An 11,679-nucleotide genomic window follows, 5' to 3' on the forward strand; every position below is an offset into this window, starting at 1 on the left:
GAACCAGACTTTGAGAATGAGGTCTTAATGATAAACATGTTTCCAGGGTGAAGCACAGAGGCATGCAACAGCATCTGAATCAGTCATTCTGGTGGTTTTGTTTTGTTTACTTTTGTCGGTCTTTTACCTAATTTTGTAAATGTAAAGACATAAAAAATACAAGCTTTTAAACATTTTAACGGATTCTTACTAATTTTTGTATACCACCTGAATAGGTCATTGGTCTTCAAGTTTAACAAACAAATCAGAAAAAAGTACAAATAATTTATTTTAATTTTCAGTGGTCTATTTTCTCATAGATTGCAGGTCATTGTTTAGCAAATGTCCTAAGTTTTCCATCTAAGGAAGCCTCACAAAGGAAATAATTGTCATTCTTATATGAATTTCTAGGCTTTACATGTTTAAGGTTTCCTTTGGGGTTAAAGTTTAGTTCACTTGGTAATTGGTCCTGCACAAAGCCACGGGCTCCATTTTCCAGCACCATACTTACCAGGCATGGTCCTGTAGCTCACTCTAATACCAAACAAATAGAGGCAAGAGGATCAAAAGTTCAAGGTCATCTTGGTTACTTAGATTATGAGGCTAGCCTGAGATACATGGGACCCTGTCTCACAAGATAAGATAAAATACTGATTTTTCTGACAATTTCTAGTCTGAATCATTCTGGTCCCAGAATGGGTCACTTTGTTCTCCCATTTCTGTGAACTTCGTAATTAGCTTCCAGAATTTCCACTGAGGTTTTGAGCCCTAGTTTACATCTTTGGACCATTTGGAAGCTTTTTCTACATTGTAACTCAGCTTTACTGCTAGTAATATCATTTTTAAGCAGTAAAACAGGATATAATTCAGCTAGAGAGAATACTTGCTTTTCTGGTGAAGGACTTCCTCTCCTTTTTGAAAGAGGGACCCCCTAGTTGGATGCTGGGAACTGTGCAGGTTGGTACCAGTCATTGGGTAGTATGGCCATATCTAGAGAACAACCCCAGGCTGGCTTTCTCAGACCTGTGGAGCAGGGCAGAAAGCTCAGAGCAGAGGATGTCAGCTGTGTCATGCTACAGTCATCAGTTATCACATACTTTAACTTGGCCCATTTGTGCTTTATAAAAAATTTAAAAGCATTAATTCTTTTGGATTCTTTTTCTTTTGTAATACCAAATTGTACATTTTTTTTGTTTGTTTTTTAACTAGGTCTAAGCTTCTTTTAGAAAGCAATTTTGAAAAGCATGGTTTTTGTTTGTATTTCCATTAAACTGTATGCCTGAATACGTTATGGTAAGCTGTGTTCTTGCTCCTGGTAGTCTGGAGATGGCCACTGTCCTCACATAGTGAATGCACAACTTCTAGACCTAGCTGTTTTAATCAGGTCACAGCAGACCATGCTAGAGGCAGATGATAACTGGAAGGCAGAAGTCAGGAGCAGTGGTTGGTTGATACTACCCCTTTGAGTGTTTTAAATGTGAATGCTGAGCCTGACCAGGACTTGATGGGCCTTTCCTTCATTGTAATGTTCAGTTTATGTAGGAGAGCAGCAGCCATTTGGTTTTATCTAAGTAGATAAAACTTCCAGTTCTGCTTTGCAATAATGGGGTGGGGGTGGGGGCTTGATGATGAGGAAACTACAGAAAAATAGGGGGTTCTTTCATTAGCTTTTCTTGATGGTATGTGTTGGAAAGATTGCATGCTTTCTATTTGATGGTGTTGCAATTGGCACACTCATGAGACAAGTGTCCATTAGAATTAATCCTGCTAGTTCAGTGTACAGTCATGAAAAAGGCTGAGATCCTTTCTTTTATTTTTTTTTATAACATTTAAAGTACACATAAAAAGTCTATGTATGTGATACATAGCCACGCACTACAGGAAGTGAGAGAGAAGTGTAAGTATAGCTAAGGTTGTTACCAAAACTGCCTTGCTAGCCACAAAAATATAACCAACGAGAGTCTGTGCTAATTCTTTCTGTTGGTTATTTTCCATTAATGGCTAGTTCTGACTCCGGCTTGCTTACTTATTTTACATGCTCTCTCCTTCCTTTTTCAGGGACTTTGAATTATAATCCATGTTGGCAGGTGATGGTCGACGCTTTCGCAAGCATTTTGTGAACTCCTCCCATTTGTTTTCCAGATATGAGGCCCCAAGATTCCTGGCGAGGCCCTCCTCCTCTTTTCCAGCAGCATAGATTTGAGAGGTAAATAAAGCTAAATAAAGCTTTTGTGCTTTAGACGCTTCCTGCATTGATATCTGGGGTGCTGCTTACTTATAAACCAAACGTACCTGCTTGGAAAGAATGCTTTTTCTCACCCCAAATATTTTTTTTGCACTTGTTTTTAGGAAATATGTAATTAATCCTTTGAATTAAATGCTCTTGTTTATATAGTTTCCTGTGTTTCTTGGTTTTCTTGGACTTTATTTTATTGATGCATTGAGGTACTCTAAGAAAATGCAACACAGAGCTTAAAATTGTATTAGGTTTTTGTCAAGCTAAACAAATTTCTCTTTAGCAGGGTTGTGCAGTTTAATGAGGCATAACTAATGGTGTTCCACTTTTATCATGTCTGCCAGCAGCACAGCGTTAGTACAGACCAGCTATTGATTCTTACCACAGACCTCTTCAAGTCCTAATCAGCTTCTTTGGTACAACTTTTTCAGGGCTGACAGGCCTATTGTAGAGCAGTGTCACTGTAGGTCAGTAGTTATTAGTTGCCACTGAAAACAGTTTCTTTAACTACTTAAGACTGAACTGAATTAAATGCAGAAGGGACTCAGAAGAGGATTATGGGATCTGCAGTCTAATAAGTACCATGGACTAGGAAGAATGTGACATGATTTAATAACAAGGGATGTTTGACATGTGTTCTGTCATTCATAAGTTCTGTGTTCCTAAGTCAGATGAACCTGCCATGAGAAGTCAGATGGGCATGTTATGAATAACTATATTATCATCTGTAGAATCATTTACTTAAGAGTATAATGTATTGTTCCAAGCTGGTTTTGACAGCATCAATAAATGTAAAACCAAATGGAGTTTCATGAAAGTAAAGCTTCCTTTTTCACATTTCCAGTTACAATCTGTTTTTACTTTGCTGAGTTAGCCATTTTAATCTGTTCACATCTTCAGTGAATGGACTGCATTAACAAATGGTTCCAGAAATAGTGCTCTTCTTGCACAAATACTTAGCAGCTCTTGAGCTCTTCCAAAATTGCCTTCTGTTGTTTTCTTCAAGATTGCTACAAAAATTTGTGTAACTCAGCTGTTTATTGATAGTGTCAGTTACCTCATGCAAACCATATTTTAAATCAAATATGATTGGTAAGTATATGTTGTACATGCTCAAAGAATACTGCACATACTATTTAATTATCATCAAAATAGCCCAGGTTGACCTCGAACTTCTAGTCCTCCTGCCTTACTTAGTTTCTCAAGTCTGAGAGTAGGGATTATAGGTATACACCACCATGACTAGCTTAACACCGTTTTAAAACAAATAAAGGGATAAATTCTTCTAAATTGTTATATTTGTTTTTTTCATATCATTGTTCATTTCTTCAGTATGTTAATAAAAATTTCTAATGTGTTTCTTCACATTATCAGCACTGTGTTAACATCTTCTCATAGATGTGGTGTTAATTTTCATTTTTACAGAAACTGAGACACATTCAGTAGCTTATCCAAGGTCAGTCTTCCATGTTTCTCGTTACCAAGAAATGTTTTAGTAGAACAGAACTCATCAGACTATTTCCTCTGAACATAATATAAAGCCACAGCACATCAAAGGAAATGAAAGATTAGCCTCCACTTCTGGGGCTCTATCTGTAGTTGCAGCAGCTTTCCTTCTGGTCTGTACACATGGAAGGTTGGTCTAGGACTACCATCTGTATCCTCTTCCTTGCTCTGCTGTTTTATCATTTTCTTGTTCTTATCCTATCCTCACCAAGAACTGTTATTACCCTGACTTTGTGAACCCAGAAGTAAGAGACATTTTGTTTGGGTTTTTGTGGGCTGGGTGGGTAGTTTTAGATACTTTAACATCACCCCTGAAAGAAAAAGTTAAAGATAAGCATTTATAGAATCATTAATTCATTGTTATTTAGGGAATGGAACTCTTTATTTTTGGAGGTAGGATCTCACTATATGGCCACATTGGTCTGTAACTTGCACTCTTTCTGCCTCAGCCTCCCAAGTACTAGTGAAGGAAACCGTTTTATTCTCCTAAGCTTCTTTAGCTAATAAGTGGTCACAGCTTATTGCTCATTTCTATACCCTTGTCATTCTCAATAGTCAGACCTTACAAGACAGAGTAGGAACCATTTTTACTTTACCAAAAGATTATAGATAATAGATGGTGGTAGTCTTATGAGAGTCAGGTTTTTCTAATCCTTAGTTTAGAGCATTTCCAGTGTACTATTTTGGGGCGTTGTTAAGAATCCTATTAAAACATGACTTTTGAGTATATCTTGTTCCTAAACTATAATATATTGTCTTGAATTATTTCTTCCCTTGGGACAGTACTTAAATCTCTATATATATCCCTTTGACCTAAAAATACAGCTGGTTGAGGGCTCAGTGGATAAAAGCAACAGCCACCAAGCCTGACAACCTACCTGATTTGTGTCCCCAGGACTCAGTGGTGGAAGAACACTAATTCCTGTAAGTTATCTTCTAAGCTCACACATATATATACACAGGCAAATGTGAACACACAAAAATAAATACATGTGATTTCCTTAAGAAAAAAAAATCAGTAAGAGATAGGTATGGTGGCATTTATCTGTTATCTGGGCACTGAGAAGGTTGAGACAGAAGGATTTGTTTCAAAAACAAGCCATTGTTCCTCTTTCCCAAACAGAATAACTTGTAGTTAATGGTGCTGACTCTGTGCAGTACTAGCCAGCATTTAAGTTTCTTTTCAGCCTGTACAACACAGCTGTTCAGTTTAATTTTTTTACTTGTGGTTACTCAACTAAATTATGGGGAAAAAAAATCTTTAAACAATATGATTAACCACCGTACAAATTTAAACTATCCAAATTGGTGGGCCTTAGTTACCAACTACTCTCTAGAGCAATAATTTGGAAGCTTTAAGAATATTGTTGTCGGCCGGGCGCGGTGGCACACGCCTTTAATCCAGCACTTGGGAGGCAGAGGCAGGCGGATTTCTGAGTGCGAGGCCAGCCTGGTCTACAGAGTGAGTTCCAGGACAGCCAGGGCTACACAGAGAAACCCTGTCTCAAAAAACCAAAAAAAAAAAAAAGAAAGATTATTGTTGTCAATACAGAAGTGGATGCTCATAGTCATCTATAGGATGGAACACAGGGCCCCCAATGGAGAAGCTAGAGAAAGTACCCAAGGAGCTGAAGGGGTCTGCATCCTATAGGTGGAACAACAATATGAACTAACCAGTACCCCCAGAGCTCGTGTCTCTAGCTGCATATGTATCAGAAGATGGCCTTGTCGGCCATCATTGAGAAGAGAGGCCCCTAGGTCTTGAAAACTTTATATTTTCCAGTACAGGGAATGCCAGGGCCAAGAAGTGGGAGTGGGTGGGTAGGGGAGCAGGGCGGGGGGAGGGTATACGGACTTTTGGGATAGCATTTGAAATGTAAATGAAGAAAATATCTAAGAAAAAAATTTTAAAAAAGAATATTGTCACTGTAGTAGCAAGTAGTGCCTTGCCTTATAAGTTACCTCAGTTTATAACCACTAACTCTTGCATTTATGTATGTATGTATGTATTTTGCCTTTTTGTGTTTGTTTTTGTTTTGTTTTGATTTTTAAGACAGTTTCTTAGTGTAGTCCTGGCTAGCCTGGAACTCACTCTGTACAACAGGCTGGCCTTGAACTTACAGAGACCTGCCTGGATCTCCCTCCCAAGTGCTGAGATTAAAGGGCTGCACACCACCTTGCTTTTTGCTTTTTTTTTTTTTTTTTTGAGACAGTTCCCACTATGTAGTCTAGCCTAGAATTCGCTAAGTAGACCTGATTGGCCTTAAATTCACAGAGATCCAATTGCCTCTGCCTCCAGAGTGCTAGGATCAAAGGTGTGCACCACCACATGTAGTCCTACTTACTAGAAGTTAGGGAAGGCTAACCTTAGGGTTTCCACCTCACATTTTCGAAACATTGTTTCAAAGTTTCAGTTTGCTTATATTTGTAAATTAATATAATTAACATAAAAATGATTGTTGATGGTAAATAAATACAGGTGTTCTTGCCAGCAAAGAGAAAATGGTAGTATATACCACTGTTACATTGTTCTTTCTCTTGACATTTTATTACTAATGATTTTCATCATAGAAATTATCTTTGATCAAAAACATTAGTGATCATTTTGAACAAAAAGAAAATTTGTATGTTTTATACTATGCGTTTACCTTCTAACTTATTTTTAGCATATAAAAATGCTTTTAAATTATATTTATAGTTTATATTATGCCAAAGTAGTTCCATGAAATTTACTAAGACTAAAAAGAAAAATGAGTGACAGTCCAGGGTCTGAGCTGCAGTTTTGGTTTGTAGGCTTTGCACACGTGTCCCACATCGGTGACCCCTGATGGCAGTCCATCACCACAGGTCCCTCACCTCTGCAGAGGTCAGAAGCACCGTCCTTACGTGTGCATAGAGCTGTTCTTCTCAGTCACACAGGGCATTCGTGCTAGAATTCACTTGTACTGATAATAACCTCAAGATAATTATGAGTCGTAACCATAGACAACCTCACCCTGACTTTGAATCGACTCTGAATCACATGCAATGTGTTGTATTTGAGCTCTGGTTTCCCTCCTTTCCATAAAGAGTTGCTTTGCTCTTCCTTGAGTCTTCAGACAGCTGTTGTCTTTGAACTGTTACACAAGAATAATTATTTTGCTTTTTTGTTGTTTTGATTTAAGAAGGCTTGTTGTAACTGAAGGGAAAGTAGAATAGCTTCAGATTTGAATAGCTAACTGTAAGAAGAATTAGTCTACTACCCAATGAGCCCAACTTCAGGCTTTTATCCCTAACATTTTCTCTCCCACAAAGAAGTGAAATTCATATGCTGATAGCATTATAGTGAAAGCTGGCTAGTCAGAACCTTGGTGAATATAAGAAATTTTACTGAGTTCTTCCTGGCATCATCTTTGGCCCCAAAATTTCTAATGTTAAAGTATACAGGAACATTTTTTTGTTTATTTATTTTTTGTGACTGTAAGTAGAAGTTAAAAACTTCTTACTGGGAAAGTTCCATTTTAAATGGTGATTATTGTCTTTAGAAATATCTTTGTTACATTGTTTATGTGACAGGTTTTAATTAAGTTATGATTTAATGCCTTCTACCTGTTGTTGTGTATCTAAAAGTTAAAATAGGCACTTGAAGACAATTAAAACATGTCTTTCAACTAGTAATCTGGGACAGCAAACTGGGTTATAATAGCTGTTGAATCTGTGTTCCCATGTAAACTGTACACCAAATGCCAGTCAGCCCATGCCAATTAGTGCTCATGTTGCTAGGTCACCATGGTCAATTGAAAACTGCATCAATAGAACTTGAAAAGGTTTCTTCACGATCAGACCTTCTGACATATTGAGCAGAATAATGGATGGGAAAAAACTGCCAAGTTCCCTACCCTGGATTCAAAATACTGAGCAGTAAGAATTCACTTGCAACCTGCAATTAACTAGAAAGAATAGAATCTAAGAACGAGTCCAGACATTTTTAAAAATAAAGCCTCTTTCTCCTACTTGTACATGTTTACTCTTTTGGACAGCATCATAAATGTAATCAGCTTGCTGATTGTGGATCCAGATAAAAGAAACTTCACATTTAAAACCATATAAAATGTTTTATAAAAGTTTATCAGCTGGCTTTATGCATCCCCCTTTTAAAAATTATTTATTGCGTTACGTGCATACTGATGAGGTGGTAGTGGGATATTACCTCATGTGGAGATTCCAGCTTGGGTTCTGGGAATTGAACTTGGGTCATCAGACTTGTAAGGCAGGTACTTGGACCCTCTGAGCCATCAGCTGTAAACATCCCTTTTAATAAATTGTGGTGTTTTATGAAGTGCAGTACACGTCACTGGTTACCAGAGACACAAAGGCCATCATACTACATAGTCTGTATATCACATCGAGGTGAATTGAGTTGTCTTAAACGTTGGAGGAGATAACCCGTCCATTTTAGGCTTGTGTCGTAAAATAAAGCAGGCTTCACTTCCGATACAAATGTCTTTTTACAGAAGTGTTGGAGCTGAACCTCTACTGCCATGGAACCGGATGATCCAAAACCAAAATGCAGCCTTTCAGCCAAATCAGTACCAGATGCTAGGAGGACCTGGAGGCTATCCACCCAGACGTGACGATCACCGAGGAGGGAGACAGGTAATAAGTACAATGTGGGCTGTAGAGGGAAAGCAGCATACTGCGCACTGTTAACGTTTGTCTCTTAGGAATTCATATTTTGTTACCAGTATTTCTGGAGAAATTGTTAATAGAACAGCTTAGGTGAACTCTTGTCATCATTAAATACACATTTATGTCAAGTATCTCACCTAAATAGTTTATATATGGGCAGTCTTCAAGACTTCCATCCTCGGAGCCCCCTTTATCATAGCTCAGTGGTGATTAACAGGAGTCACAGTCACCAAAACACTTCTTTTTAGCTTAGAGGATATTGTATTATTAAACTAGGTCTGTCATTAACAAATGAAGACTTTCTGGAAGCTGAAAGTAAATTAAATAAGTAAAATAAAATAAAACTAACACAAAAGTACTTGTTTACTGGTTGTCTTTATTCATCCTAGAATTTTCTTAACTGATTGTTGTTGAGTCCCTCCTTGTGGAAGCAAATTTCTCTTTAAAGATTTTTCCACACATTTTTCTGCTAAATGGAAAGTGCCATGTGATGCAGAAGAGCATTATAATTCAATGTATAGATACATTGAGGTGATGTAGCTTTGTCTTCTCAATTCCATTCAGTCTTAGCAAGTTAAAGCTGAGGTCTGTTTAATATAATTCCCCTAGCAATCTGTGAGCCTGAGCAGGATTCGTACTTTAATCCAACACTGCAACTCTGCTGTCTAGTCTTCCTGGAGTCAGGCGCCTGCAGTACATGCGGAGTTTTAAATTGCTTACTTGGTGTTGCCTGCAGGCCTTTGCAGTACTTTGTATATTAGTTTTCTACTTTCTTTTTCTTGCTTTGTGCCCCCACCTCTTTAATCCAAGATCTCTGACGTGGAAGGAAAACCATTTTGATACCTTAAAAGTGTATTTTTGTAAGCCTGTTTCAACTATACAAGAAAATGGTCACCTTAATTACTTACAGTTAATGCCCTTTGAGAAAATGTTGTTATGATTCATTAAAATCATTCCACAGAATTTACATTTTTTTCTACCCAACACCTTTGAAAAGTCATATTAGGAAATTACTGCTGTCTGTGCTACTGGAGTTTAGGTGGCACTAGGCAGTTAAAATAACAGCATTTTAAGATGAAGACATGAGAAACCATGGAAGATTCTGTGTGCAGTTACTTCATTTTACAGTCAGGAACTGAAAGCCTGTGATCTCATAGTTTGGAGGCAGAGCTGGGGACACTGAACCCCAGTTCAAGATATGTAAACAAGTTGGAAGATTCTTTTTTGGAAATATACTCATTCGTTTTAGTCATGTTTCCATGTAGTGTTTGTTAAATTGCAACTATTGAAGTTAGAGTTTATTGTTAAAGGGAATGATGCTTTCATTTTATTTGTAGTGACCTTAATATATCTCAACAAGTCCTTAGCACACATTGCAGCCTCCAGGATCTGTCATGCCATAGAGTGTAAGCTGTTTAAGTGGTAAAATAGAACCTTGTGTCCTAAATAGGAATCCCCTCTTCCCTTTAGACCCAAACCCGGTACCACACTCATCCAGCAAATGCTCTTACTATTGAGCTATATTCCCAAACCTTTAGAAAAAGAATTATGAATTGTTTTTGTATGGAAATGTTTTGTAAGCATTTTAATAACGTTTTGTTAATGTTCTGTTTTTCATTGAGCCATATATATATATATATATATATATATATATATATATATATATATGTATATTCTTAAAAATAACTGGCCATTAGGCCTCAGTAAGTCCCTTCCTTTGGTTAAATGAAGAGACTTTTCTACCAAGGACTCAGAATGGTGGGAAATTTTTAAAGCACCGTCTTTACAGCATGCACAATATCTGCAGGCCGAGACCAGACAGAATCCAGCATAGAGAGGGAGGTGGACACAAAGTCCTTCCCTTAGTTAAGGAGCTATTGGCAACTGGTAATCACTGGGAAATGTTTGAATGGTTTTTGTTTATTTAAGGGTTTAGCTCCCGGTAGGGTGTAGATCCTGGTAGGTTGACTACCAGTAAAGGTCACACAGGCAAAAGTATATGGGCAGCACAAATGGTACTTTGATGGGGTAAAAAAAAAGAGACAAGTTGGGTGGTTTGAGAAGAGTAGGGGAAGGGAATGAATATAATCACAATACATGGAAATTCTCCAAGAACTGATACAAATATAAAAATAAACCCCACTCTACACACTTACAAGAAGCATTTCACTGTTCATTTGTCTGCATTTTAGGGAGTTTCCTAGATGTGGTTGTTATTAATGCTGTGGAGTTAGTGTTCAATAATTCAAACTTTGTTTGGGTCTTCAGCTTTGTTTGAACACACACTTTTGAAGACTTTACATGGGATGTACCTTAAGAAAGAGTCTGCTTCTTCATGAGGAGGTGCTCTTCCACGGAGAGTAAATGTCTACGTTAGGTGTTATTAATCCAGAAGATAAATTCTTTCTTTTGTTTACTTTCAGGGATATCCCAGAGAAGGACGGAAATACCCTTTGCCACCACCCTCGGGAAGATACAGTTGGAATTAGGCTTTTGTAAAGCTTTCCACATTCCTTTTACCAGTCTACATTTTTATGCTATTTGTGGAAAGGTTTCTTTCTCAAGTAGTAGTTTTTAATAAAACTACAGTACTTTGTGTATTTCTTTTATCTGTGTGTATATTTTTACTGATCTGATCTCACTGTTTCATGCTGCTTTCCAGAGATGTGTATGGCATAATACAGTGGGTCTGAATTTATTATTGCTTGTAAACACATTTGACGAAATTAGGAGTCCTGGGTTTTCATTATGGTTAAAATTCAAAACAGCTCTATGCTGATTTTAATGCACATTAATAATTAGGTATGGACATTGAGCTGCACATTCTGCAGACGAGCATATATTGCTCAACATTTCTTTGAAAACATTTCATTAAAGTACTTGACTTACAGAAATTTGTGGACTTTAGTAAAAAAATAAAAATAAAGCTAAACTTTAAAAATGTTGGTGTCTGGTGTCTGATTATCTCAGCTGAAAGTCTTGACTTACGGTGCCTGTGCAAACTTATTTACAGTGCCAACTTAGACAGAAGCAGTTCCTACAATTAAATGTCAAGAGCCAGTCAGTGTCAAGGTATGTCTTAAGAGGATATGATTAGCACTTCAAGAGCAGCATTTATTAGTATTTTACTAATAAATCTTTGAATATTTACATTTTAACAAATTTCATATTTGTGGTTTAGTTTTAAGGGCTTCTAAATCTCTTATTTAGGGATCATTTTTAAAAATTCAAGTTGAAGTTTTTTAGCTAAAGAATCAATACTCAGCATATTTTAAGTGATATTTCACAGT

At 37.2% G+C, this 11,679-nt stretch overlaps 1 protein-coding gene across 4 annotated transcripts in view; it reads left to right on the forward strand.

Annotated features, from left to right (window-relative positions):
* Positions 1-11,330, forward strand: part of Xrn2 (5'-3' exoribonuclease 2) — a 65,246-nt gene extending 53,916 nt beyond the window's left edge. For 3 of the 4 annotated variants that reach the window (NM_011917.3, NM_001356403.1, NM_001356402.1), the window contains 3 exons: positions 2,122-2,185; positions 8,215-8,356; positions 10,813-11,330. In NM_011917.3, coding sequence (NP_036047.2) covers positions 2,122-2,185; positions 8,215-8,356; positions 10,813-10,878 — 272 coding nt within the window. In that variant the 3' untranslated portion in view covers positions 10,879-11,330. The remainder of the gene's footprint in view (positions 1-2,121; positions 2,186-8,214; positions 8,357-10,812) is intronic. The other variant, XM_030250983.1, reaches the window with a different exon arrangement.
* The last annotated feature ends 349 nt before the right edge of the window (positions 11,331-11,679 follow it).

This window comes from Mus musculus, chromosome 2, assembly GCF_000001635.26.
Source record: "Mus musculus strain C57BL/6J chromosome 2, GRCm38.p6 C57BL/6J".
NCBI classification, from domain to species: Eukaryota; Metazoa; Chordata; class Mammalia; order Rodentia; family Muridae; genus Mus; species Mus musculus.